This window comes from Carlito syrichta, unplaced genomic scaffold, assembly GCF_000164805.1.
Source record: "Carlito syrichta isolate Samal-C Ts95f unplaced genomic scaffold, Tarsius_syrichta-2.0.1 Scaffold303636, whole genome shotgun sequence".
Taxonomy (NCBI): Eukaryota; Metazoa; Chordata; class Mammalia; order Primates; family Tarsiidae; genus Carlito; species Carlito syrichta.
Window position 1 is genome coordinate 58,170 of NW_007247732.1, and position 27,269 is coordinate 85,438.

The 27,269-nt window shown below is 51.2% G+C and overlaps 1 protein-coding gene across 1 annotated transcript in view; it reads left to right on the forward strand.

The window, feature by feature from the left end:
* Nucleotides 1-1,682: 1,682 nt before the first annotated feature.
* The window catches only part of PGBD5 (piggyBac transposable element derived 5), a 39,516-nt gene continuing 13,929 nt past the window's right edge, over nt 1,683-27,269 (forward strand). The window contains exons 1-3 of the mRNA XM_008058807.2: nt 1,683-2,108; nt 8,550-8,684; nt 25,569-25,749. Coding sequence (XP_008056998.1) covers nt 1,695-2,108; nt 8,550-8,684; nt 25,569-25,749 — 730 coding nt within the window. The 5' untranslated portion in view covers nt 1,683-1,694. The remainder of the gene's footprint in view (nt 2,109-8,549; nt 8,685-25,568; nt 25,750-27,269) is intronic.

The window sequence follows — 27,269 nt, forward strand, 5'->3', positions numbered from 1 at the left end:
AGGCCGAGGCAGGAAGATCGCTGGAGGCCAGGAGTTCAAGACCAGCCTGGGTAGCATAGCAAGACCTTGTCTCTACAAAAAAAATTTAAAAATTAGCTATGCTGGGTGGGATGCACCTGTAGTCCCAGCTCCTTGGGAGGCTGAGGTGGAAGGATTGCCTGATCCTAGGAGGTCGAGGCTGTGGTGAGCCAGGAGTGTGTTACTGCACTCCAGCCTGGGTGACAGAGTAAGACCCTAACTCAAAAAAAAAAAAAATTCCATGGGTCCAATCTCCTCTCTTCCCTTCCTGTGTCCTTTTCTCTCTGGATCGGTATTTCATGGATGTGCCAGATCTGAAGAACTTGCATCTGCCTGTGTGCAGAAAAAGCAGGCTGCCGCGGGCTTCTTGGAGCAGGTGTGCAGCAGCAGGGCAGCGCCCATGTGTGACAGGGCGGGAAGCAGCAGATTGGGCCGTGCGCCTCTACCTGGGGGTAGAGGGTTGGAATGCCTTCTTTTTATGAGAGAGTATATATATATGGACCACCCCCAAACAGAATTATCTTTTGGAGAGCAGGTCCCTTACAGTACACTTAGAATCTGTTCCCCTGGGTCAAACGGTCAACCAAAGTCTTTATCTGGGCGTCTTGAGGAGGCTACATCTCGATTTGTGGAAGAAATGCCCCGAAGGTGCATTTGTGGCAGGAAGGCGCCTGGTTCTTCCACCTTGACAATGCACCTGCTCACCCTGCGCTGAGTGTTCAGCAGTTTTTGGCTGGAAATGGCGTGACCTCTGTGTCCCGCCCTTTCTGGTCACCCGATCTTGCTGTGAGCAACCTTTTTTGGTTTCCCCGATGAAAAAAGTCCCCAGAGAGAAACATGTTGCTGAAGTGGAAGAGGCGAAACAAAAAATCACAGAGGCGCTAAGAAGCATCAAACTGGATGAGTTCAAAGACTGTTTTGAGCAGTGGAACAGTATCTTGATGAGTGTGTCTCATCAAATGGAGAGTACTTTGAAGGTGACTGAAGTTTAAGCTTGTAAGAATGAATATGCAATTTTGATAAGTTCTGGGGTTTTTTGGGTCCCCTTTTGTATGTATTATATATAATGAATATTACATATTATGAATCTATGAATATATTCATATATTTGTTATGCATTTGGTTTTTATATATATCTATACTTTAAATATATATGTATATTTAATGTATATATGGTTTCTTCTCCTCTGACTAGAGAAGTACCTTAGATTGGCACATAATTCTTCGAAGTTATGTGTACTTTGATTTTTGAAATGTATTTGTGGGTGGATATATTTACATATTTCTAAATATATGCATTTGTGTGTGTGTGTGTGTTTCTACTGACATCTTTGCTTGTGCCCTGAGTGTGTGAAGCTCCCCAGACAACTGTGTGGCCCTGGCTGTCTAGAGCAGGGAGCCCTGAGCCTGAGACCCGTCCCTCTGGTCTGGTGTGAAGATGCAACTTGCCCTCGGGGGTCAGGGCCCTTTGGCCCTCGGTGTTGGCACGGAGAGTGCCTCCATGCTTGGAGCGGGCAGAGAGCTGGCTGGCTGTTTTGAAGCACAGGGGCATTCGGAAGCCAGTGGGACCCGGGAATACCCAGTGGAGGGAGGGCAGCTGTGGGGACACCTGGAGGGTGGGGTGCCCGTTGTCACCAGCGCCCCACCTGTCTCTGGTTTCAGGTCCCACCCGCAAGATGCCCCCCAGCGCCAGTGCCGTGGACTTCTTCCAGCTCTTTGTCCCGGACAACGTCCTCAAGAACATGGTGGTGCAGACAAACATGTACGCCAAGAAGTTCCAGGAGCGGTTTGGGAGCGACGGGGCCTGGGTGGAGGTGACGCTGGCGGAGATGAAGGCGTTCCTGGGCTACATGATCTCCACCAGCATCTCGCACTGCGAGTCCGTCCTCAGCATCTGGAGCGGCGGCTTCTACAGCAACCGCAGCCTCGCCCTGGTCATGAGCCAGGCCCGCTTCGAGAAGATACTCAAGTACTTCCACGTGGTGGCCTTCCGCTCCAGCCAGACCACGCAGGGGCTCTACAAGGTCCAGCCCTTCCTGGACTCCCTGCAGGGCAGCTTCGACTCTGCTTTCAGGCCCTCCCAAACCCAGGTGAGGCCCGGTGGTGGGCAAGAGCCTGGCAAGAGGCCCGCAGGCTTCCTCGGCCGCGCCTTGGCTGGTGGCGAGGCTTGGGGGCATCCTTCCCGCCTTCCCGACCTCGGAGCTCACTGCAGACCCTCTCTGCTGCTCCTCCATTCTGCTAGCCAGATAATCCAGGTTCCACGGGGGAGGGCGATCGTCGGGGAGTGGCTGCAGCCCACAGGCACATGGGAATCTCCTCTTTTATTTAGTCTTAGATGCGGTTTCCCTCCTCTCTTCTCCCCATCTCTCCTCTCCTTTCCTGACACTTCCTTCCCAAGTTATGTTTTGCTCAGGTTAATGTTCACTTTTTTGTTGCACTCTCCGAGTAGGACCTCGCCTGTTGATAGCAAAAGGGGGCTGGAATTCTCCCAGGTGGCCGAGAGGTGAGCCTGGACTTTAAACCATTCTTCAGATGATGGAGGGTGACTGCTGTGCCCTGACCACACAGGCAGAGCCAGGGCCTGAGGGCGAGGGTTTGGCGGAGCCCCTGATATCACTGTGATGATTCCCTGATGCCTTCTCCCACTTCCGTAGCCTTCCAGGAGAAGACCCTGTCTGCCCTCAGCTCCTGCACCCCTCTCTGCCTGTACTTACAGCAAGTGCACCTGGCCCAAGACAGAATTCCAGTCATCTTCCTCAAAATTATTCTGGGGGTCTAGGCCCATCGAAGAGGTAGCTAATTTCTAGAGATGTTCTTAACCAAATCGAGGAAGTTTTGGGCCCCTGTGAGTCCAGTTCCCTTTGACTTGGTCTCTGTGTGAAGAGAAGTTTAGTTTGCTTTCATTTATATAAAGTTTAAAAATCCGTCATCTCTCTGTTCATCGCCTACTTTTCCCAAGGGTCTTCTAAAGAAGCCTCTAGTTCTTCTTGAGGTTCTTCTAGATGCTATCTTTAGTTCTCCATGGCGTACTTTCTTCCCCAAGCAGCCGGAAATTGCAGGGTTTTGTGGGGAAGACATTGCCCTCTTTCAGGTGTTTCAGGCCTGGGGGAGCCTTTAAACCATCTCTGAATAGTTCTCCCTGCCATTTCTTGAGCACGCCAAACTCATGATGATTTCCAGGTGTTGGCCACATGCTTTCTGGTCCTGGAAAGCTTTTCCTCCCTTCTCTGCTTTGCAAATGCATCCAGTCCCCAGGGCCTGCGTAAGGCCCGTGTTCCCCTGTGGATGCCCTGCTTGCTGAATTCCCCCATTATTTTCAGGGCAGTCAACCGTCACTGTTTTTCATTTACTAGTGTCACTTAGCTTACTACAAAAGGTACAGACTTTTGGGGACACACGCCCTGCCTTATAACAGGCCTTGCCTGGATATATTATTCTTTCACCGAATACTTGCTTGGTTGAAAATGAACCAAAACAGAGACATGATGTGTGGGTGCAAGCAGAAAGAAACACATTCTGGCCGTTCTTGGGGCCATACATTTAAAGAGCTGTTGCAGAAGCCTCAGGGCTCACTGTGCCTCCGTATCTCTCAAGAATCAGGTTGGGCATGGTGGCTCATGTCTGTAATCCCAGCACTTTGGGAGACCGAGGCAGGAGGATTGCTTGAGCCCAGAAGTTCGAGACCAGCCTGGGCAACATAGTGAGACCTCATCTCTACAAAAAATTAAAAAATTTGCTGAGTATGGTGGCACACACCTGTAGTCCCAGCTGTTAGGGAGCCTGAGGTGGGAGGTTCGCCTGAGCTCAGGAGGTTGAGGCTGTGGTGAGCTGTGATCATGCCACCGCACTCCAGCCTGGGTGACAGAGTGAGACCCCGACTCAAAACTCAGAACAAACACCCAGCATTTTGGATGGTTGATATTCAGCACTCACAAAACAGGGCTGCTGAACATCCTTCCAGCTCCAAGACTAGGCAAGCCTTGTCTGTGGTGATACTCACATTGGTTGAGTGCCAACGGTATACCCACCCCGAGCCTTCTGTGCATCCTGGAACTGCAGAGTTTGGTGTCTGTGATGCAGATCCAGGGTGATTGCCATGCCTCTGTGGCACTCCGCAGCATCCACTAGGAGTTCTGAGTTTTGCAGACTCTCCCCTTATAGTCCCTGGGCACGGGTGTGCTGAGAGGAGGCTCCGCAGTGCTCCTGAACCACGCTGGTGGGCAGTGGCTGGATGCAGCTCTGCGGGTAGGCAGGTGTGCGAGGAGTCTGCCCCGTCTTTGGTTCTGTGGCTTGGATGGGCGATGCTGGGGGCGGTGCCAGGACCAGGGGAACTTAGAGAGATGAGCATTGTATTCTGCGACTCGGCCTTTTGTTTGCTTCCAGGGGATGAGGCCAAGATGAGGCTCGGTGGGGAAGAGCCCGCAGGCACTGCTGGGTTGTATTTTCCCTTGTCCTCCCTTCTTCTTCAGACTTGGTATTTCACTTTTATTTTACCTGTGCGTTTGCAAAGTTAGGTTTTCTACTCGGTACCCTTCCCTGTTGGTTAGATTCCAGCAGGAAACAAACGCATGCTCCGTTTAGAAGGGCAGTTAAAGAGAATTTAGCACAGGGGCTGTGGCCAGGGGTGTGGCCCAGGTTAAGGGCAACCAGGAGGGTGGTGGGGCACCTGGGGGTGGTGGAGCACCTGGACAGCAGCCGTGGGAAACCTGCGCCCCTCCTGGGCCAGGGGAGGAAGGGAAGGAGCTGCCCGGGAGCCGAGGAGGCTCTACCCCGGGGTGAGACTCTGGACAGGAAGGGGGGCGTCATGGGTCCCCTCCCCTGGCTTTCCTGCCCTCCGGCACCTCCCTGCCTCCCACTTGGCCACACAAGCAGGAAGCTAGGGGAAGAGAAGCTGGTGGAGTCCCAGAGGCCGTGGCATCAGCGCTGTGTCAGGAGGTGGGACCAGAATAACCCAAAAGAGGTGATGTCCTGACTACAGGGTATGGTATGTCTAGTATGTCCTTCACGGGTCCTGGGACCCAGGCAGGTCCACCACCCCCCCCCCCCAGAAGCTTGCCAGTCTGGAGGAACTGGGCTGGCCTTATAGGTGGGCTGGGCCACGCCTTCCCATGGCCTGGAGGGATGTTATCTCCGGGCTGCCAAAGTCATCTGGGTGCCTGGTTCCTGCCCTTATGATCTTAATAGGAGGACACATCTGCCTCTAGGAGAAGGAAGAGGTTCTGGTTCTGGTCTCTGGTCTGAGAAGAGCTCCAGGGGTTTCCTGGTGGGCCTCAGCATTCCCTGGTGGGAATCCTCTCTGCTGTGAGCGCTCACTTGAGGAGAGGCAGGGACTTGGCTGTGGGTTGCCACTGGATGCCCACAGCTGCAGGGTTTCCATGGAGAGTCTTCGTTTCTGCTTGTTGACCCCAGTTGGAACAGATCTCTTCGCATCTCCCTGGCCGAGGTGTGTGGGCGAATTTGCTCCAGATTCCCAGGACCGCTCTGCACACCCCCCCCGCCGGACTCCACCCCGAACATACAACCTGCCCTCCTCTGGGCTCAGCCCACACGCACCCCCGGTCCTGCACTTATGAGCTCCATCCAGCAAACGAGACCTTTGCTCTGTTAGCTTTGCAGAGTCCTCAGAGGACTCCCAGGGCCAAACAGTACCCAAAGCCATGGTGAGGTGTGTGTGTGTGTGTGTGTTTCTACACAGATACAAAATGGGGAGACACTGTGTTTCCCCAGATCTGGAGTCAGATGAATTAGGTGCGTATTTTCAGGGAGGGATTATGCAAATAAGTGGATGTTTTTGTCTTTTCCCTCCTGGACCCACCACCTGGCATACCCCAAGGTGAACTCCTTAGCCACAGACGGGGACTCAGGAGATGCAGCTGTGGAACAGGAAGATGCCCAGCAACCTGGAGGGGAAGAACGTGGCTTCCAGGCAGTTGTCATTTTTTGGAGCCCTAGGGTCCTGCTCTGTGTGCTGTATGAGGACCCATTCATAATTCACTTCATGATGACAGAAAAGGAGAACTTCACTGAGGGCCAGGTGTTCTTGCTGGCCCTTTTGCAGCTGATGAATGTTCCTTGCAGTGGAGCAGAGCTGCGCTTTCTCTCTGAAGAGGGGAGCAAGGGTGGGTCTGGGTGACTGTGACCTCAAGAGGAAGAGGGGCACATCTTCGGTAGACCTTCCTTGTGCCGCCTCTCCCATCCCCATCGGCCCTCAACCCTGCTGCATGTGGGACTTACGCGTCTCACCCGAGTAGTTCCAGTGGGGCTGTGAACATGTCACGAGCCACAAAGACCAGCAAGGGCGGGAAGCCAGACATGAGGGCTATGGAGATGCTGGTGCTGTGGGAGTGCCGCCGCCAGGCCAGCCCCCTAACTCTCCTTTCCTGAGCACAGGGCAGAGAGACCAGGCATCCTGTCCCCATGTCTCCCACAGTGAAAACGCCAGGGGAGTGAGTATGCACAGCTGAGGCTGAGCAACACGGGCTTTGACTCTTTAAAAAAGGACTTCAGGGCTGGGCCTGGCGGCTCACATCTGTAATCCCAGCTCTTTGGGAGGCTGAGATGACAGGATTGCCTGAGCCTGCAGGTTCAAGGCCAGCCTGGGCAACTTGGTGAGACCTTATCTCTACAATAAATAAAAAAATTAGCCGAGCATGGTGGCGTGTGTCTGTGGTTCCGGCTACTTGGAACGCTGAGGTGGAAGGATTGACTGAGACCAGCCGGTCTAGGCTGCGGTGACTGGGAATGTGTCACTACCCTCCAGCCTGGGTGACAGAGTGAGATTCCTACTCAAAAAAAAAGTACCTCAAGGTAGCATTAATAGAAAAGTGGAAACATGCCGTCCACATCACAGGGGGTACATATCATCTTCCATTCTGTCTTTGGAAGACTGTGTGCTGATACCACCTGGAAACCTGTTGGGAAGGCGGTCTCAGCCTGCCCTAAACCTGCTAAATCAGAGTCCATATTTGAGCAAGATCCCTAGGTGCTTGCAGTAAGTCTCCTACATACAAACAAGTTCCATTCCGAGAGTGCCTTCATAAGTCCAATTTGTTCGTAAGTCCAACAAAGTTAGCCTAGGTACCTGACTGACACAGTCTGCTACATAGTACTCTACTGTCATGGGTTTATAATACTTTTCACATAAATAATACATAAAAAACAAATATACATTCGTGTACAGTTAAGTACACAAAAGTGAAACCACTTATAAAGGATGCACGCACATGACAGTGTTCACCAGTCACATGAACTAACATACATGATAGAACATGCGAATACATGTTTCACATCTTTGAAAGTTCATAACTTGAAGGTTTGAAAGTTCATAACTTGAAAGTTTTAACTGTAGTTTGTTAAAACTTTTTTTGCAAATAGCCAGATGGTAATTTAGACTTGGTGGGTTGGATAGACTCTGTTGTCTTGTCAGTTCTGCTGTTGTAGCCCCAAAGCAGCCATAGACGATATGTAAATGGATGAACATGGTGGTGTTCCAATAAAACTTTATTTACAAAGCAGGTGGTGGGCCAAACAAGGCTGTAGTTTGCCAGCCCCTGATCTAGAGCATCACATAGAGTCCTTGGAACTGTATTACTGCCTATACTCACTCTATTTACTATAGATACTCACTCTAATCCATAATAAGCTTGAGGTAGGATTAGGGAGGGAAGTGTAGCACATTCCTAAAATTTACCCCGTAGTCTTCCAAGAACGCGTTAGCTTGAAGAAATGAATCTTTGACCACCCCTTGGAACCTTTCTTTATTAGTCCTGTCATTGAAAAAGTCATGTCACGATGCTATCAAGAGGTTGAAATAAAACGAATTCAGTGTAAATATTGCCTTGGGGACCTGTTCAGAAAGGACATGACAACCTCCAGGAGAGCCAGAGGCTGCATGTTGCAATGAGGCAGCAGGAAACTGGGTCAGCTGATGAACAGTTTTTAAAAAGAAAGTGTTCAGCCTGGAGAAAGGAGGTTGTGAACCAACATGAGCACTGTCTTGAAAATCTAAAACAATAGTAATTTTCTTTCTTTGTTTCTCATGGGGCAGAAGTCAGATCAGTGGGCTTAAGTTAGGTAAATTTTGAGTCAGTGAGGGAAATAACCTTTTAGCCGATGGAGCTGTCCATCCGGGGAAGAAGCTTCCTTGAAGAGAAGTGGGTGCTTACCACCAGGCGTGTCCAGCCTGAGGTCAAACAACCCCTGCCAAAGATCCCTCTACCACGTGAGAATTGGACAGGGCACCTTAGGCAATAATAATAACAGCAAAGATTTCCACTGACAGAATATCCACCATATGTCAGGGCCTGAGCTAAGTAATTTGCTTACAGTTTCTTACTGAATCCTTCCTAGAGCACTAGTATAGACACTGCTATTACCCTTAATAGATAAGGAGAGTCAGGATCAGAGAGGTAAAGTAGCATAGTCACAGTCACACAGCTTCTCAAAGGCAGAGACTGGACTTGCTCCAATCTGATGCGCCTGCGAGCTCACGCTGCCTTCCATGAGAGCCTCTGCTGTTTCCCTCCTGGTAGGTGCTACATGAACCCCTGATCGATGAGGACCCCGTGTTTATCGCCACTTGCACGGAACGGGAGCTGCGGAAGAGGAAAAAGCGGAAATTCAGCCTCTGGGTCAGACAGTGTTCTTCCACGGGCTTCATCATCCAGGTGAGCCTGGGCCAGCAAGGGCCAGGAAAGACCGGGGGAGCCTCATCTGGGAACCAAGAGCTTGCTCACTTATTGTCTTCCCTGTGTGCCAGATTCCCGCAGGTGCTCCAGGTGAGGTCGGGCTGGGGTGCTCCCTCCCCTCTGGGGCTGCAGGGTCAGTCCTTGCCATGCCTGGCTCTGCCCTCTGCACGTCCTTCCTCTCAACTCCAGTGCATCTGGGTAAATGACTCATCAAAACTCGGGCCCTAGCGGTATTGGCCAGAGGCATCACCCAAACGGTGGGTCACAAGATCCGTAAGAGGTGACTGCCATCTCCCTGGAGGCAGTCCCTCAAGACTTGTGGACTTGTGGCTTTGAGACCCTCCCCACTCCCTCCAGGTGTCTTCGGCACCTTTCAGGCTCCAGGATTCCTTCTTCGCAGGCCATCCCCCACCCGCTGGTGAAATTAGCCTGAGTCACCAGCCCCATGAGCTGGCCTGGCCGACATGGGCACGTGTCTTAGAAGAAGGGACTGAGCTCTCCCCCAGGAAAAGCTTCACATGTTGAGCTGCCGGGAACGGTGGGGTGCACACAGGTGGGGGCAGGTGAAAACCACAGTGTGGCACCGAGGCAATGTCTGTCTGTGTAGGCTGGCTTCTCGTATCTGCTGCTCTGTGGCGCCTTCCCTCCTGGGACAGGCAGGCAGACCCTGTGGTGACAGCTGACCCCATACTCACTTCCTCGGCTTGATTGTAGCCCCGGGGCCCGAGGCACAGGGTTTCTGCGCGTCCTCGTTTTCCTGGGCTAGAGAGAGGTTTGCAGGAAGATTCAGCTGGGCATCTCACCTCTTCTGCTCCAGAGCCATGGCGGGGAGTGGGGAGTGTGCACAGGAAAGCGTCTTCCCTCGGAAGCATGGTCCCAGCCTCCTTCTGCAGGCCCCGGGGGACTGTCAGGCTGCATGGGGGCCAGGGTCTCCAGCTGGACCCCTGGGGCTCTGCATTTGCACAGGCTTTGGAGAGTTGTTGAAAAGACTTATCCCTGGGCGAGATTTGCTCACTTCTGGGTCCCTGTCCTCTGCATTCTCCAGTGGCTTCTGTCACTTCTGTGATGTCCTCTTCAGGGATGTCCTCCAGGGAGTACAGGTGTGTGAGGTTCATTTTCTATAAGCCCTCCCAGGGATGTTCATTCATTCTTTCAGCAAATATCACTGAGTCCCTGCTATCTGCTAGCGCTGTACCCGGCAGTGAGAGATGCAAACATGGCCCTGACATCTAGAGATCACCTGTGTGACTTCTGAGCACATGTTTGCAGATGGGTTCTATGTGCATCTGGTACGATTTCCTTTTCCCTCTAAAGCTGATGAGTAGTAGCTAGGAATCATGCCCATTACCTGGCAAGGAAACACTCCTCTCTCTCAATGTAGGTTCTTTCCTATATATAAAATATAAGAAGTTTGAATCGGTACCTTGCGGTTTCTCTTTATGTCTGAAACTCTGATTCTAGGAGGCTTTGCAGCAGCATAAGGGCTTGTTTTGAGGGGGTCCCATGGAAGCTGGCAGGTCCCAGTCAAAGGCAGCCTCACTCCCGCCTTGCCAGGAGCAGCTCAGATGCACTGTGGGAAGAGAGTCGTTAGCCTTGGGTCACAGGTCTTCCCACGACAGGGCTGAGGCGAGAGCTCCCCAGTCTATCTCTGTTCCTAGGTCCAGTGGCAGGTGCCCAGGGCAGACACAAAGCAGAAGGGGACATCTGCATGGAGCCAGGTGACCCTGGACTGGAGATGATTGCCTATCTAGTGTCTTGTCTCTTGTCTTAGTTCTCCAGGTGCCGATCCTGGCTTAGTGGCTTTTGAAAGCCAGCAGCCTGGGCAGGTGCAGCTGGGGGGCAGACATACCTTACACCGTAAGAGCTTTCACACCTGCAGTTCCCAAGTCTCCCCTCAGCCTGGTGAGAGTGGAGAGTGGGCCATGGCTATGCCCATCGCTCGCGAGAGGCAGCTCAGGTGCCAGTCAGCTGGTCAGCACAGAGCCAGCCTTGGTGCCACCCCTCCTGGGGCCCCGAGCTGCCCCTGCCCTCCTTGGACCCCAAGGACATCAGCAGTCCCCGCTCTTGCCACCACCCTCCTGTGTGGACTCAGCCATTCCAGTTATTGCTCGGGACTTTGGTGTCCTTATCTGGAAACTGAAGGGGTGGGATCAGGTAACCGGTGAGTTCCCTTCTCGTGCAAGAGCCTGTGACTCTCTTCTTGGCGATGTTAGATAGTGGAGTGGTACACACAAGAACGTTTTCTGAATTGTGGTTTCTCACAAAATGGCTTTCACTGGAGAAGCCCAGTGGCCGGCAGCCTGTGCCAAGGGCCCTTTCTCCTGCTGTGCTGCCCACGGGTGGCACTGTCTGCCCTCCCTGTTCCATTTCTGAGGCTGGCCCGTGGGACATGGACAGCCGTGGCCCATGAGGAGGTGAGGGGGACAGGCGTGTGGTTCTCCTCTGGCTTATCTGCCTGGCCATGAGAAAGTGCTCAGGCTCAATCACCTGAGTTTTGAAAACCCAGGAGCCTGGTGAGAGTTTATCATATGCCATGTGGGTTTTGTGATGGTTTGACAATGTACCGTAATTGACCAAGGGCCTCCCAGTTGGGGCCTGCACAACCAACCAGATGACTTTCAGCAGTTACCCTGTGTCGAGAACAGAGACGCTCTCCTGAAGGGCCAGTGGATACACGGGGGTGTTTCAGGAGGGACCAGGGCTTGCATCAGTGTCGTAGTTGCATCCTGCCAAGACCCCAAGCTCTTGACCGGCCCCACTGCGTTCTCGTGAGGCAGAGCTGGGGGGAGGATAAGCTCTACCTGGAAGATTCTAGATCAAGGGGTGAGAAAAGAAAACTCCAGATCGGCAGTGATCCCAGAAGGGGTCATTGGGAAAGTTCAACAGGAGCTCAGAGTAGCCGGCTTGTCCCTCGGCATCTTGGAAGTGGTGAGTTCATCCCTGCATGGGCATCTGGGCAAGAAGGGGGCAGCCTAACAGAGGGACAGAGACCGCAGGAAGGGTAATGGTGTTGAGAAGAGCCCCCTTATAGTGCCATGTCCTTATAGGTTCGGGGCTCGCAAATGCATTTGAAGGGAAATCTTAGGGTGAGATGGAAGTGGATAAAGTGACTTCACTGAAAGAACATAGGGAGGTGTGTGGAGGGACAGAGTGGGAGGAAGCATGTAAATTAACTATCATTCTAAAGATTAAGGGGTTAATACCCATCACTTTTGAGAATGCAAGAGTAAAAAAGTTTCAAGGAGAAGGGAATAAGCAGAAGGAAAGCAGACATGGCTTGGGAGCTGCAGAGCGCGACAGACCATCCAGAAGTGCCATCTCATTCTGTCAAGTGGTCCTGTCTTAACTGACCTCACATCTCTCTTCCAGGTTTTCTTCCAGCAGTCAACCAATCTCTCTCTCTCTTCTTTTTTATTTTTTTATCTGAGTTGGGGTCTTACTCTTGTCCAGACGGGATGTACAGTGGCACAATCACAGTGTCCTGCAGCCTCTAACTCCTGGGTTCAAGTAATCCTCCTGCGTTAACCTCCTGAGTAGCTGGGACTACAGGTGTGTGCCACCATGCCTGGCTAATGCTTTGATGTTTTTTGTAGAGATGGGGTCTAGCTGTGTTGTGCAGGCTGGTCTCCAACTCCTCGGCTCAGGCGATCCACTCACCTCGGCCTCCCTAAATGCTGAGATTAACAGGCATGAGCTGCCATACCCAGACCAGCAATCTCTCTCTTTCTCTTTTTTTTTTTTTGAGTCGGAGTCTCACTCCGTCGCCCAGGCTGGAGTACAGTGGCACACTCATGGCCACCCCAGCGTCGACCTGCTGGACTCTGGCAATCCTTTCCCCTCAGTCAGCAATCTCTTAAAAGGGGCCCTGGTTCAGAGTGGCAGGCCTCATCTCCTGTGTGGCATTGTTGGGCTATCCTGCAGAACTGTTTACCTTAAAAGTCTGTGGATCCTAAATGTTTATCTTGGTGCTTCAACTGCACCAAGCACTCGAAAACGAATTGATGTGTAAAGATGCTCGCCTGCGTGCTTGAGGCCTCTGGAAACAGCAGTGAACTGTTCACATTGTTCTCTGAAGTGAGGACCCCATCGAGGGCTGGGGCCTTGGGTCTTTGGTACTCTGACCAACTTCACTATGAGGAATAGAGGAATACCATGTGTATTATGCCCTGTGGAAATGAAAGGTCCTATCCTCAAGGAACATAGCTTTTGGTCCTGTCCTCAAGGAACATAGCCTTTGCCTCTTTGGTGGTAAAATACACATGACATGCAGTTTTCTGTTTTGTTTTGTTTTTTTTGAGTTGGAGTCTCACTCCGTCACCCAGGCTGGAGTGCGGTGGCGACCCCAGCATCAATTTGCTGGGCTCCAGCGATCCTTCCGCCTCAGTCTTCCAAGCAGCCAGAACTACAGGCATGCGCTACCACACCTGGCTAATTTTTTGATATATCGTAGAGACGAGGTCTCACCACGTTGCCTAGGCTGGTCGCGAACCCACGGGCTCAGGCAATCCACTCGCCTCGGTCTCCCAAAGTGCTGGGATTGCAGGCTGAGCCACCGAGCCTGGCCCAGTTTTCTGTTTTCACACTGGTGAGCGTACAGTTCAACGACTTAAAGTACATTCACCCTGTTGTGTGGCCACCATTACCACCCAGCTCTAGAACTTTTTCATCTTCCCAGCAGACAGGGTTAGATCTCTTAACTGAGGATAAAACTTTAACACCTAGAAAAGATTAATTTCCCGTGAGCAAAAGCACTTTCTGTAAATGCAGTCGGTGCCATGGGAGTTCAGAGGAGGGGCTGCCCCGGGCCTTGGTCGAGTTTAATGCGCTACGCTGCGTCTGGCCTGAAGAGCGTCTCGCTTCCCAGGTCAGGTGGGCCACGGTCTCCAGCCACTCCCACTGCTGTCCCCGAGGGGCTCCCAGGTAGGGCAGACAAGTGACTGGGACAGCATACTGCTTCCCGGCCCATGACGCCATCACCGTCTGTGTTTCACACAGGGACAGCACTTGCGGTCACTTGCAGCATCTGTGAGCCAGTCTGTGGCCAGGCGTTTCTGTGGGGTATGGGATGCCTGTGAATGCTCGTTGTTCACTTCCCGCCTGACCTGACTTTCTGGTTTTACCTCCTGATTTCAGCAGGTCTTGGAGGGTGTGATGGTTAATTTCTTGTGTCACCATGGCTGGAGCACAGCACCTAACTGCTTCGTCAGACCGTAGGCTAGATGTTGCTGGGCCGTTCTTTTCTTTAGAAGAGATTCCTGTTTCATCACGTAGATTTTGAATGAAGCAGATTAACCTCTTTAAGTGGGTGGCCTCATCTAATCAGTTGAAGGCCTTAAGGAAGCGATCGATATACCCTGAGGAAGCTGGTGGCCTCCGGGCTTGAGCTGCAGTCATCTCTGGGCCTCCTGCCTGCTGGCCTGGGCTTGCCAGTCTTTATAACTGTGTGAGCCAATCCCTTAAATACCTCTGTCTCTGTCTCCCCTGTCCCGTCCGCCATAGATCATACATATGTTTATTTACACACCATTGCTTCTGTGTCTCCAGAGACCCCTGGCAACTGCAGATGGGTTTCCCCTGGCCCCCTGATTTTACGCGGGCCTGTTTGCATGTTGGGTTCACTTTTGGCCACCCAGAATTTTGAACCAGAAGGGCCTCCTCAGTGTTGCTTTTCTATAGCCTGCAGTCTGTCTGTCTCTCTCTCTTTTTTTTTTTCAAGAATTGGAGTCTGAGACTCGTCCCTATTTTCAAGGAGTTTACAGAATATCAAGAAAATAAGACCTGCACAAACAAAAATCTAAGTGCATCTTTTTTAGTGAACCATACTTTGCTGGAGTCCACATCATGCTTGGCACCTAAGACCCAGAGGTAAACGGAGCCCTCCGGGCCTCCAGCAGGAGAGACACGTGCCCTGAAAATATGCATCAGCACAGTGTGACACGTGCAGGACTAGAGGCATGTGAGAACATCATTAGCTGTCGAGGGCACCTGGTGGGCTAAGAGAGGCCCCCAGAGGCAAATACAGCACCGGGTATCGTGTGTCAATGGAGAAAGTAGCTGTGGACCAGTACCACTTAGCTCTTGCCACAGGCCACACACCCAGACACGTCTATGCAATGTTCTGTATCCTTCTGAGTTGTGAGTTGCTCTTTTTCTTTTCTCCTTTCAGTGATAGGGTCTCGCTCTGTGGTCCAGGCTGAAGTGCAGTAGGGCAATCATAGCTCATTGCAGCCTTGCCCTCCTGGACTTAAGTGATCCTCCTGCCTTGGCCTCCCAAGTAGCTGGGACTACAGGCACACGCCACCACACCTGGCTAATTTGTAAACATTTTTTGTAGAGATGGGGTCTTGTTATTTTGCCAGGGCTGGTCTGGCACTCACGGCCTCAAGAGATCCTCCCTCTTCAGCCTTCCGAAGTGCTGGGATTATAGGTGGGAGCTACTGCCTGTGGCCCTTATTTCATGTATGAGAAAACCAAAGTGCCCAGACACAGAGTAGTTCACCCCAAGTCTCTAGGTCGGTAGGCGGCGGGCAAAGGACTGGTTTTCCACCCCGTGGCCCTCTGCTCGGCTCATGTGCTGTCACCAGGAGTTCCCTTAGGAAGGCAACAGGATGTCCAGCCCTGCCGGCCCATGGGGTTGGGTCATGCCCACATGGATGTAGCCGTGAGCCAGTACCACTTAGCTCTTGCCACAGACCACACACGAAGACACAGCTGTGCGGTGTTACACGTCCCTCTGAGAAGTGTGTTGCTCTTCTTTGTTTTTTCCTTCTTTCAGTGATGGGGTCTCGCTCTGTGGAGACCCCGTCATAGGTCCTCCATACGTGAAGAGTGTTTCTGGGGCTCCCCTTTGAGGCGTCCATGTCAAGAGACTTGAGCTGTTCCTACAGCAGGGAAATTCCCCGCTGCTCCCTCAAGTGACCCACCCTGGCGTACACTTCAGCAGTCTCACGCCTTGGGCTTCTCGACTCCAGGTTTTAGTGCCAGTGGTGAAGACGAGATTGTACCAGTGCAAGTGTCTAGGAAGTGACACCTCACTCCTTGGGTTCCCGGCACGAGGCTATCGCTGACACCTCCTCTTTGGCATTCCCTCTGGCATTCTCTCTGCTACTCCTGGATTAGCTGTGTGTGGCACGTTCAAGAGAGTGTGCAGATGCTCCCCGACTTACAAGGGGATCACGCCCCAATTAACCTGTCGTAGGGTGAAAAGACTGTAAGTCAAAAATGCACTGAATTCCTCTGAGCTATCTGGCAGCGTAGCCCCGCCCACCTTACCCGTGCTCAGAACGCTCGCCCAGGCAGAATCAGCTAACCCAAGACTATCTTGCAATAAAGTGTTGGATTTCAAACAGCCGTTCACCTTCGGGATAGTGTGGCCGATAAGAGCCGTGGCCACTGCCGCTGCCCAGTGTCTCAGGAGAGGATGATACTGCATATTGGCAGTCCGGGAGAAGATCAAAATGCAGAATTTGAAGTAGCATTTCTACTGAGTGCCTATCACTTTCATACCCTCAGAAGTCGAGTCATTGTTAAGCTGGGGACCTCTGTACTTGTCCTGCGCCGTAGGCCTGTTAAGAACCAAACCCATCCCACCATACCTTCCAGCCCTTTGCCCTCATCTAGATGAGAGCTGTGAGCAAGGGAGCCGGCCAAGGCTCCCCTCTTCTGCAGGCTCTCCCGTGAGCAGAAAAGGAATACAGGTAAACCTCCGTGCCAGGGGAAAGTCACATAATGGAGGATTGCAGTTCCTTAGTCCCAGACATTGAGGTTGCTTTTCCTGGAGACCCATGACCTTTCTGTGGGTGAAAAGGAGGCTGTTCCTGGAGAGACCGCTGTTCAGGCTCTGCGGTGTCAAAAAGACGAAGAGTCCAGTGGGGGAAATTGACTCTCAGTTTGTTAATCTTCTACGGACCTTCGGTGATGAATGGAGCCCGGAGATGCTTTAGGGGAAAAAGAAAAGTGTACACTAATTTTTTTAAAAGGTCATAGTCTGAAAGAACAGATTTGTCTGGTGGGAACGTGTTGAGTTGGGCGCCTGCCTCGCAGCGTGAGACCCAGTGTTCTCGGCGAGGGGTGTTGACAGATGGATGGGCCCCAAACGGGGCTGGTGGAGGAGCAGATGCCTCGGCGGGGCTCTGAGTGGGGCTCTGAGGGAAGCAGAAAAGACAGACCGTGTTCCGAGGGCTGGGGGCTGTCGGGGGGAGGAGAGGCAGGAGAGTTCTGGACGACAAGCCTGCTCCGTGGGGGCGGGCTCCGGGTTCATGGCTTGAGTCGACATACTTGGAGGTGGATGGGCTTCAGAAGCCGGAGTCGAGATGGAAACTCCCACGCAGAAGGACCCTGGTCCCGGCCTGCCACGTGCGTCACCGAACGTGTCCAGGCAGAGCCCCAGGGACCGTCTGTGTGCCCCATGTGGCCAGCTGACCTGGAAGCCCCTCCCTCCCTTCAATCTCATGTGGGGATCTCAGGCCAATTCTTTGGGGTTCAGGAGAGATTGAGTAATGCTTACAGAGCGCTTGCTGCATGCCAGGCTCTGAGTGTAAGCATTCACATGCATGGCTCATTTTCTCTTCACAAAAGCCTGATGAGGCAAGCGGTGTTACTGCCCCTGTTTCTCAGGGAAGAAGCTGAGGCACAGAGATTGACTACCTTGCCTCAAGTCCTGTCTATAAAGCTGTAGACCTGGGATCAAACCCAGCCATCCTGACCCCAGACGCCACCCTCCTAAGTACTAGGCTATGTTGTTTCCCCAAGGAGAGAACTTTTCCCAACTTTCCCAATAGACAAAAATATAGATAATTTCTTATCCAACTTGAGTCCTGGTAAGTTAGTGTTCTGGCATTCATTTTCAATAATTTCTGTTATGTGGAGACATTATTTTTATGTTGAAATCAAGAATTTTGCCAGGTGCAGTGGTTCATACCTGTAATCCTGCTCTTTGGGAGGCTGAGGCAGGAGGATTGCTTGAGCCCAGAAGCTCAACACCAGCTTGGGCAACATAGCGAGATCTCGTCTCTACAAAGAAGTCAGAAAATTAGCCAGGTATTATAGCACACGTCTGGTATTGTAGCAGCTGCTTGGGATGCTGAGGCAGAAAGATTGACTGGGCCCAGGAGGTTGAGGCTGCAGTGAGTGTGCCACTGCACTCCAGCTTGGAGCGAGACCCTGACTCAAAAAAAGAAAGAAATTAAGAATTTAAGGAAGGTGCTGCCCTAAAGGTTTTTTTTCCTTATTTGACTTTAAATGTTTTTTTATACACTAAGCAAAGGAAATACTTTGCTCCTGACTTATAACTAACTGAATTAGCTCTTGAAGTATGAGTCAGATGGAATTAATTGGCTGGAGTGCATTATGTTTGTGGAATCAGAAGTGGGGCAGGGCAGGACATTTGTCTGTTTGTCCGAATGTACAGTGAAGAGAATGCTGAGTCCAGACTAGATGTGGTTGTGTTGCAGGATAGACTTGGCTAGGGTGCAGACATAGACCTCTCTGTGTGCCCTCAAGCAAGTAGCCAAGAACTACCTTCCTCCTCTGTATTTTGAGTAGGGCTCATCTGCCCACAGCTCCCACCACGTAGGACTTCCAAGATGACAACAGAGTATGTAGTGAGTGCCCGGACAAGGGCACTTGGCACTGTCTGGCTGAGATGAAACCTTGGCTGTGTCCCCGAGAAGCCTGGAGTCTGCAGCCACACTGGCAAGGGCGCGTACGAGAGCCTGCGTGGTGCAGACACGCAACCCTCCTTCAGCCCGTTGTTTTGAAAAAGCCTTCTCAGGTTTGAGCTTTGGGATGAGCAAGGCTCTCGCAGGCCCGTAGTGCGGAGGGTACAGCTGGCGGGGGAGGGGTCCCAAACAGACTTGGCGTATGAGCTCTTCGTTGTGGCTTAGAGACTGCTGGAAACCCCAGCTCGGGGACGGGGATGGCACAGCGCTGCAGATGATGGAGACGGGTCATACTTGCGCTCCCTACGACGGCAGCCGCTAGCCTCGGGTGATAGGGGGCTGCTCGCAGTGTGCCCAGTGTGGCCAAGGAGCTGAATTTTTCATTTTAGTTCATTTAAATGTCAATGAAAACAGCCCTATGTGTCTACAGGCAACCACCTTGGACACGCAGTCATAGAGGTTTTCTGTATTTTGGTGCACAACTTCCACTTAAAGATAATGGCTTGCGTGGTGTAGACAAGTGTTATCATCCTCATGGAAACCAAGGCTCAGGGTGGTTAAGAAACCTGCTCCAAACCCCACAAGTCCGTAAACGGAAGAGCCTACGCCTGCCCCGCCTGACACTCACCCTCCCTTGCTCCGTGGAGTTCTTCTCGTGGTGGGTGAACATCACTTACATTTCGGCTCTCGTGAGTGGCTGTCCCAGGTGGCCTCGGCACACACCTCCCTGCTCTCTTCCGTGTCTTTTCAGGGATGCCAGCCGTGTACTCTTGAGCTGTTTCCCCACGACTGTGTTTCCCCCTCCCTGGCTCTCTGCACAGCTGACACACAGAGGATTGTCAGTCCCTGGCACATAATGTCCATGTCCCCAGATAGCACTCTGCACCTGCACTCGGGAAGCCTGGCTCTTTTCTGTTCCGAAAGAAAAGTAGGGGCAATGGTCAGACAAGTATAACTGAGCAAAGTTTTCTCCAGTTCTTTACTTTATAGAGGTAGGAAGTCACCCAGACCCCAGCAGCAGCTTAGTGGAGAAATCGGCAGGAGCGTCTTGATGACCTTGGAGTCCGTCAGTCACTCCCTCTGGCCCTGGTGTTCTTGAGACATTGGGGAAGGGATGAACCAGGTGCCACCTCTCAAAACCTGGGGACGTCTCAGGGGAAGGGCCAAGATAGGCAACATGTGTTGGAAGTGTCCCTTAAGGTATTACTGCTATAATCTGTATTTCCTGAGACTCTTGCTGTTGTTACGTAAGTATAAAATATGTAACATTAGTAATAACATTCTAGAGCAAAGTTTAACACCATGTATTAATAGCTTTCCTTTCTACTTTTCTAAATCTATGTATTTCAAAATAAGAGCAAGAGAAACTTTTTTAGGAAAAGTAAAAAACTTGTCAATCAAAAGGTACATCTCCCTGCTCTAAAGATACTTGTCAAACAAGCATGTACCTCAGAAAAGTTCTACAGCACGCTCCATTTTGCCCCTTGATAGAAGATGGTTTGTGTCTCTGCAAGTTGCTAGAACTGTTTCAGTGTGGTGGTGTACTCTCTGTATGTGTCTAGGGAGAAATCTAACTTTAAAAAGCACACTGGTGGCCAGGTGTGATGACTCGCCTGTAATCCCAGCACTTTGGGAGGCCAAGGTGGGAGGATTGCTTGAACCCAGGAGTTTGAGACCAGTCTGGACAACATAGCAAGACCTTATCTCTACCAAAAAAAAAAATCAGAAAAATTAGCAGGTATGGTGGTACACACCCATAGTACCAGCTACTCAGGAGGCTGAGACAGAAGGATTGCCTGAGTCCAGAAAGTCGAGGCTACAGTGAGCTGGGATCGTGCCACTGGACTTCAGCCTGGGTGACAGACCCCTAATTAAAAAAAAAAAAAATCACACCAGCAAGCAACCACACATGTTTTGGGAGCTCTTACAGAAAGCACCCAGCACAGTGCATGAATACATGTGTGGGCTCCCAGTGGTGCTACCATTTCTCAGGTTACTGGCAGGATTCTCTAGGATGGTCTCTGAAATCTGGACACAGTTGTTGGCACATCTGGGTGTATCTCCAGCATTTTGTAGCAGTGATGCATGGTTGGAGAAAGATGTCATTGGAGGTTCCTCGTCCAGCTGAGGAAGACATACTGCCGTCTTAGACCAGGTGAGGCTGTTCCGTCAAAGCAAACCAAGACCAGGGGTACTGGGCCTGGGTGACCATCAGGCCATGTTTCCTCGGCCAGATTTTGACTGCCCTGACAACAGGGTTTCTAATTCATGTCCCTCCGCTGGGACTCTTAAGCTTACCATCTAAAAGATGTTACTTATATAGATGTATTTTAATATCTTATATTAAAATACTTAAAAAAACCTCATTATTTTATTGTAAGGAGTGCCACAAATTTGGGCCTGTCTTTGGACTCTCATTGGTGCCACTTTTTGGCCACCGCATTCTCTCAGATTTCCCGGTGAGAACGTGGAAAACCCTAGGCTCAGTGCCGCTCCCCTTCTCTTGTGATGCTCTTGAGAAGAGGCTGGGTGGAGTCTGGGGAAATGCCAGTGTGCAGAGCTGCCTGTGTGGACAGAGGAGGCTGAGTCCCGCCGAAATGGTCCTACAGCACATTGTGTGTCCCCTTGAGGGCCGGAAGCTCTCAGCTGCACATCGCTGGCTTTTGGGGAGACATGTTAATCCCAAGAGAGTGAGAGTCTGCCCTGATTCTCTGAGTTGACATCATCGCCAGGCGTGTACTAAACTCAGTATCCCTTCCACCTACTTCTTCAGATCCCCACACATGCTGCAGGTTCCAGATACACCTACGAGTAGGTGGTCCTGATCGAGAAATTCCTATGTACAATTATATTCAGTGTGTCTTTTTCGATTAAATGTGCTATGTGTTTAGCATCAAAAACATAAAAAGTCCATAATATCTATAATTCCAGTAAATACTTTATTATACAGACATACAGTTAATGGGTCTGTATAAACACACACCTGTATGCCCATTTGATGCTTACAAGGATCTTGTGAACATTTTCTGTATTATTAAATATTTTCCTACATGATAATTTTTTTAAAGTGTGCCATGTTCCATTATAACTGCATATATCATTTTAACCGATCTCCTCTTCATGTGAGATAATCAGGTCGTTGCTAATTTTTTTGCTACTATGAAAAACTCTGAGAAGGACATGGTGTTATATATAAATCCTTTGGTTCATTTCTGCTGTTACCTTGGGTTGGATGCCTAAAAGTAGAACTCATGAGTGAAATAGAATGCATATTTTTAAGGTCTTAAGAAATTTTATTTTTTAATTGACAGATAATTGTATATATTTATCATGTACTACATGATTTTGAATATGTATGCCTTGTGAAGCAGCTACAAATCAAGCTAATATAGATTACATCACATGCTTATCTTTTTTTTTGGTCACGAAAACGCGTAAAGTCTACTCTTCTGGCAATCTTCAAGAATACAATCCATCGTTACCTATGGTCACCGCGTTGTATACTAGGTCTCTCGAACTTATTCTCCCTATCTCATTGCAGTTTTGTATCCTTTGACCCATATCTCCTCCACACCAGCCTGACCGCCAGCCCCGGGTAACCACTGTTCTATGCTTTACTTCTATGAGTTCAGCTTTCTTAGATACAGAGATCGGCGAGATCATGTTTGCTTTTCTGTGCCCGGCTTTTGTTCCACTTGGCTTGAGGTCCTCCAGGCTTATCTACGCTCTTGCAAGCACAAGACGCCTTTCTTAAGGCCGAAGGGTACTTTGTTGTGTACGCACGCCAGGCCTCCTCTGCCCGTTCATCCTTGGGGGCCACTTGGGTTGATCCCATCCCTCGGCTGCTGTGAGGAGTGCTGCCGTGAACACGGGCATGCAGTCCTCTCTTCCACAGGCAGATTCCATTTCTTTTGTATACGTACCCAGAAGTGGGATGGCTGGATCCTGTGGTGGTTCTATTTTTAATTGTTTGAGGAACTTCTGTGTTATTTCCCATAGTGGCTATACTTTAAGGTTTCTGATTCATACCGCAGAAGTTCCCTGTGGAAAATGATACGTGTTTGTACCTAATGAGCACACTGCTCACTTCCCCAAGTCCTCCCTGACACTGCGTGTTTGGGCAGGGAAGGCGGTGTTTGCTGTTGGTGATGTGAAAGTTCACTGGCACCAGCCTCTTTCCTAGGGAATAAGATGGGCGTCGTCTCCCCTCTGCCAGTTTTAGTGAGATGGGGGTGCATTCCATTTCCCAGCTCTGGTTGTGGAGATCCTCACATGCGTAAAAGCACCTGCTGTGGTGGCAGCACGCCCCAGCCTGGGGAGACAGAACTCGAAGACGCCTGTCCCCAGCACGCACAGTCTCCTGGTCATCCTTCCAACACGGACATTGGCATTCCCGGGAAGAGATTTTGATCTCACAAATGTATTATGGTCCTAAATCAGTTGAAGGGAAATTGTCCTGGTGGTCTTGACCTACCCGGCCGAGTCCTTGAAGGAGTGTGGCTCTTCCTGGCAGAAAAGCGATGGCAAGCACACGAGGCACGGCACCTTAGGATGGGCCTCCGCTGCTGGCTTTGAGGATGGAAGGAATGCAGGTCGCCTCCAGGAGCCAAGATCCATCCCTGGCTGACAACCAGCAGGGACACGGGGCCCTCGGTCCTGCGAGCACAGAAAACAGCATGGGTGATCCTGGAAGGGGCCCCAGGCACCAGATGGCGGTGCACCAGCCAGCACTTTGACTTAAGCCCTGTGTTACCCTGAGCAGGAAAGCCCACCCTGCCCTGCGCAGGGTCCAGCCTGCAGACCTGTGAGCACCCCCCTCGGGTGTGGTTTTAGGCCCCTAAGATTGTGTTAATAATAGATCATGCAGTAATTTATTTAAAAAAGCAAGACAGTGTTTTTAAATCTGAGTGCAGATGTCTATAGAGAAACATCAGATGCAGCATACATGGCTGTGCATGTTAACGTAGAAATACTTTGAGGAAGGCCGAAACCCCATTGGCTTCTTGGCCAGTCACATAAGTGATGACTTATGTCATCCAACAGCACGTTTTCTAAAGATAGCTTGCTAAGGCCGGGCTCAGTGGCTCAGCCTGCAATCCCAGCACTTTGGGAGGCTAAGGCAAGTGGATTGCCTGAGCCTGTGGGTTCGAGACCCACCCGGTCATCTCTACAATAAAAATTTAAAAAATTAGCCAGGCGTGGTACTGCATACCTGTAGTTCTGGTTACTCGGAAGGCTGAGTTGGAAGGATCCCCGGATCCCAGCAGGTCGAGGCTGCGGTGGTCGGGAGCATGCCACTGCACTCCAGCCTGGGCGATGGAGTAAGACTCCAACTCAAACAATAAAAATTAAAAAAGATATTTTGCTAAGTCATATTTCTTGTATCTTGTACTAGATGCAGTTAATTTTTTAAACATGGTTGCTTGATTTTGCATTCAATTCCATTTTTCCCACCTCAGGCTGAACGTGCCATCTCTCAGGGAGTCCGTTGGAAACCACCTAAGAGGTCCCAACACCACACTTCCCATGAAATCCTGGGTTTGGACGGAGGATTTTCCTTCGAGTAACCTGTGGGACAGAACTGATGACCCCTGTGGTGGACGGTGGGGTGCACACAGTGCCCAGCATGTTTCTGCTGAGAGCACTCGGGTAGGATATCCATGGGAGGGGAGGGTGTGAGCCAGGGCGGCCGTAGGTGCAGAAACCCAAGGGAGTGGCCACAGAATTGGGCTTTGCTACGGGAAAGAAGGTAAGTTCTGAGAGGCTGTGCTCACTCAGCCAGGGTACACATGACCCATGGCAGAGCCCGCTGGCTTCTTGATGTCCTAATCTCCATCAAAGAGATTCCTTCTGGAGATTGAGGCAACGTTTGGTAAAAGCTTAGAGACCCCAAATGAGGCACTGGAGAACTGTTGGGCTGTTTTCAAAAACATTCAGCCTCATCAAGTCCACGAGGGAGCAGGGTTCTCCCTGAGGATGTCCCACGAGAGCATATGGGGTAGGACCCGTCCTGTGAAGGCGAGCTGCTCTGGAATCACACCTCCATCCACTCGCTTTCATCTTTCTCAAGAACACCCGTCGCCCATGTTCTGTGAGCGATCCCCCAAAGTCGTTTGACTACAGACAGGTGTTCAGGTGGGTGTGCTGGGTCCTGCATGTGGTCCCTCTTGGAGTTCCTCAGTGGGGGCGTGGTTGGCGTTTTGCCTAGAGCAGACCTCACTCCACAATTCCGTGCCTCTGGGATGATTAAGGCTCACCTCGCAGCCCTACAAGGTTCAGGGTGTTCCTTGGGTGTAGAGACAAGCACAGGCCAGCAAAGGTACCCAGAGCATTCCATGAAAAGAGCTCCTCCCTAAAGGAGGATGTTAGTCGGTACCAGAAGGTTCGTCCTCCATGACTCCGTCAGCCTGGAGAACATCGTGCTCGTAAATCCACCGCTTTCCTGCATCTGCCCCTTGGGTGATGTTCACAGAAGCAGCACAGAATAGAGTTTAAAATTGCTAATAGGCCAGGTGTGGTGGTTCACACTTATGATCCCAGCACTTTAGGAGGCTGAGGCAGGACAATTGCTTGAGCTCGGGAGTTCAAGACCAGCCTGGGCAACATAGTGAGACCTCATCTCTGTGATTTTTTTAAATTAATTAAATCATTTAATAATCAAATGGCTAAGTCTGGCCATGGGTCCTGAGAGGAATCTTTAACCCTTTACCCTGTCTTCTCTGCACCATGAGGTGATGAATCGTCCTCTTGGACCTGCCTTGTGGGGATAACTGTAAAGAACAAATGCCATGGTCCTCGCAAACATGCTTGGTCAGTTAAAAAGATGAATTCAGACAGAAAGTGCACAGATAAGTGTATTCCTATCAGGCAAGATAGCCTTTCATGTTGTTGATGGTAAACTGAAAACACTCGCATTTCAGAACTGGGGAGGGTGTGTCAGTCTAGACTCCCAGTTTATTGCCTTTAACTGTTTGGCCTTTTACTTCTCGATCTTGACCTTCCCAGAGACGTCTAGGACTGAGTCACTTGCCGCCCGGGCCGAGGGATGGCCGTGGGGATGACCTGGAGCCTCTGTGAGTGGAGGCGAGGATGGGGTGGCTTTTCCGCAAGCGTCCAGCCTAATGAAGACCTGTGCTTCCCGAACTTCCGGGCTCCTAGCTGACCCTGCTGTGAGAGTGCTGACCTCTTTTTGTTTCTGTCAAAGATTTATGTCCACCTGAAGGAAGGCGGAGGCCCAGATGGTCTGGACACTCTGAAGAACAAGCCCCAGCTGCATGGCATGGTGGCCAGGAGCCTGTGCCGGAACGCGGCGGGCAAAAACTACATCATCTTCACGGGACCCAGCATCACCAGCCTGACCCTGTTCGAAGAGTTTGAGAAGCAAGGTCTGTCAGGGGAGGAGCTGGCAGGGACATGGTGGGACGGGGTCTGGGCAGAGTGCGGATCTGTGGCGGCCAGCGCAGGGCGCAGTGTGCTGGGCAAGGATCCCAGCCTTGAGGGAACAGGTGTATCCCCGCCACCTACATGCTTGGACCCTGGAGACCTCAAGGGGTATGAGTCAAGAGCACACAGTCTGGCGCATGTGTCAGCACAAAGCTGTACCCCATCTCTAGGACATTTCGTTGTGTGTCCTTCGTTGTAAAGCCTTGGTCGTCAAAAGCCTGTGTCCCCTAGGCGCAGGCCCTGATAAGGCTCTACTAGGCAGTCCCCCGAACTCACCTACCGTTTATGATGTGGACCCTTCCCAGGTAACAGATGAGAATTACGTAAAGACAGGGAACAACATGGTGGACTTAGGAAAAGTCTTAGGTTTCCTGGGAGCCAAGATGCCTGGTTCATTGCAAAGACTGGACAGGCCTTCCATGGCCGTGGCAGACAGAGAAAGAAGCTCTGAATCAGGCAGGTGCCCAATGGCAAGCCACATCGCCTGGCATTGCCCATGTGTGGGGACTGGTACCTGGCCCACTCAGGAGCAGCACAGAAAATGCCTGTTCCACTGCAGCGGCCCCTAGCACTGCAGCTCTTTTGCTCAGCAATAGATGAGACATCTGGCCTTCAAACTAGGCCCTCGAAAGCCACAGGAGCAGACAGCTGGCAGCATGGGGCATTCGGATTCCATGCGGGAGTGGCCCCAGGCTCTGTGCTCCTTGAGGGCCTAGGCTGGACCCTGCTCCCCTGAAAAACCCTGGGGCCAACAGGACTCCATAGTTATCTATTGAAAGACTTGAGTGTGGAGAGAGGCCTGAAAGGAAAGTGAGAAAAACTGGGCCCTAATGCTTATTAGCCATCTGCTTTGGAAGAACAGCAGGGGCTCTGTGTTTGAGTGCACGTGAGAACCAGGACCGTTGGTGCAGGGCCTCGTTGGGCGCCGTGTGTGGAGCAGCACAGCCCCTGGTCACGTACATGTTACAGAGCCCACTCCCCACCTCACACCTTCCACCCGGACCGAGCGTGTGTGGTGGGGGTGGGGTCGACGCCATGCGTCTGAGGGATGGCATCGCGGGGATGTCGAGGGACTGTGCTGGGCCATCAGGGCTGCTTCCCAGGGAGCTGGGCCTGCTGCTCTGTGACCCTGAGGAGAGGGGACACTCCCTGGCCCGGGGAATTAGGAGGAGGATGGGAAGAGCATCTTCGTGCTGGGAGAAAATGACTAGCTATGGAATTTGGAGGTTTTTCAAGAGAAGTTCAGGTAATAGATGCAGAGACCGCGTTGCCTATTTTTAGAAGCATCTAAAATGATTAGCCCGCTTTTAAGACATCTTGTGGATCACCTACCAGCAACCTGACCGTATTTTTTAGTTAAATAGTGAAAAACGAATCACTTCATATCAAGTAGTATAGCGTTGTAACCAACTATTTGTATTGTCATGATATTTGGCTTATAACCAAATATGGGGCATTGAGG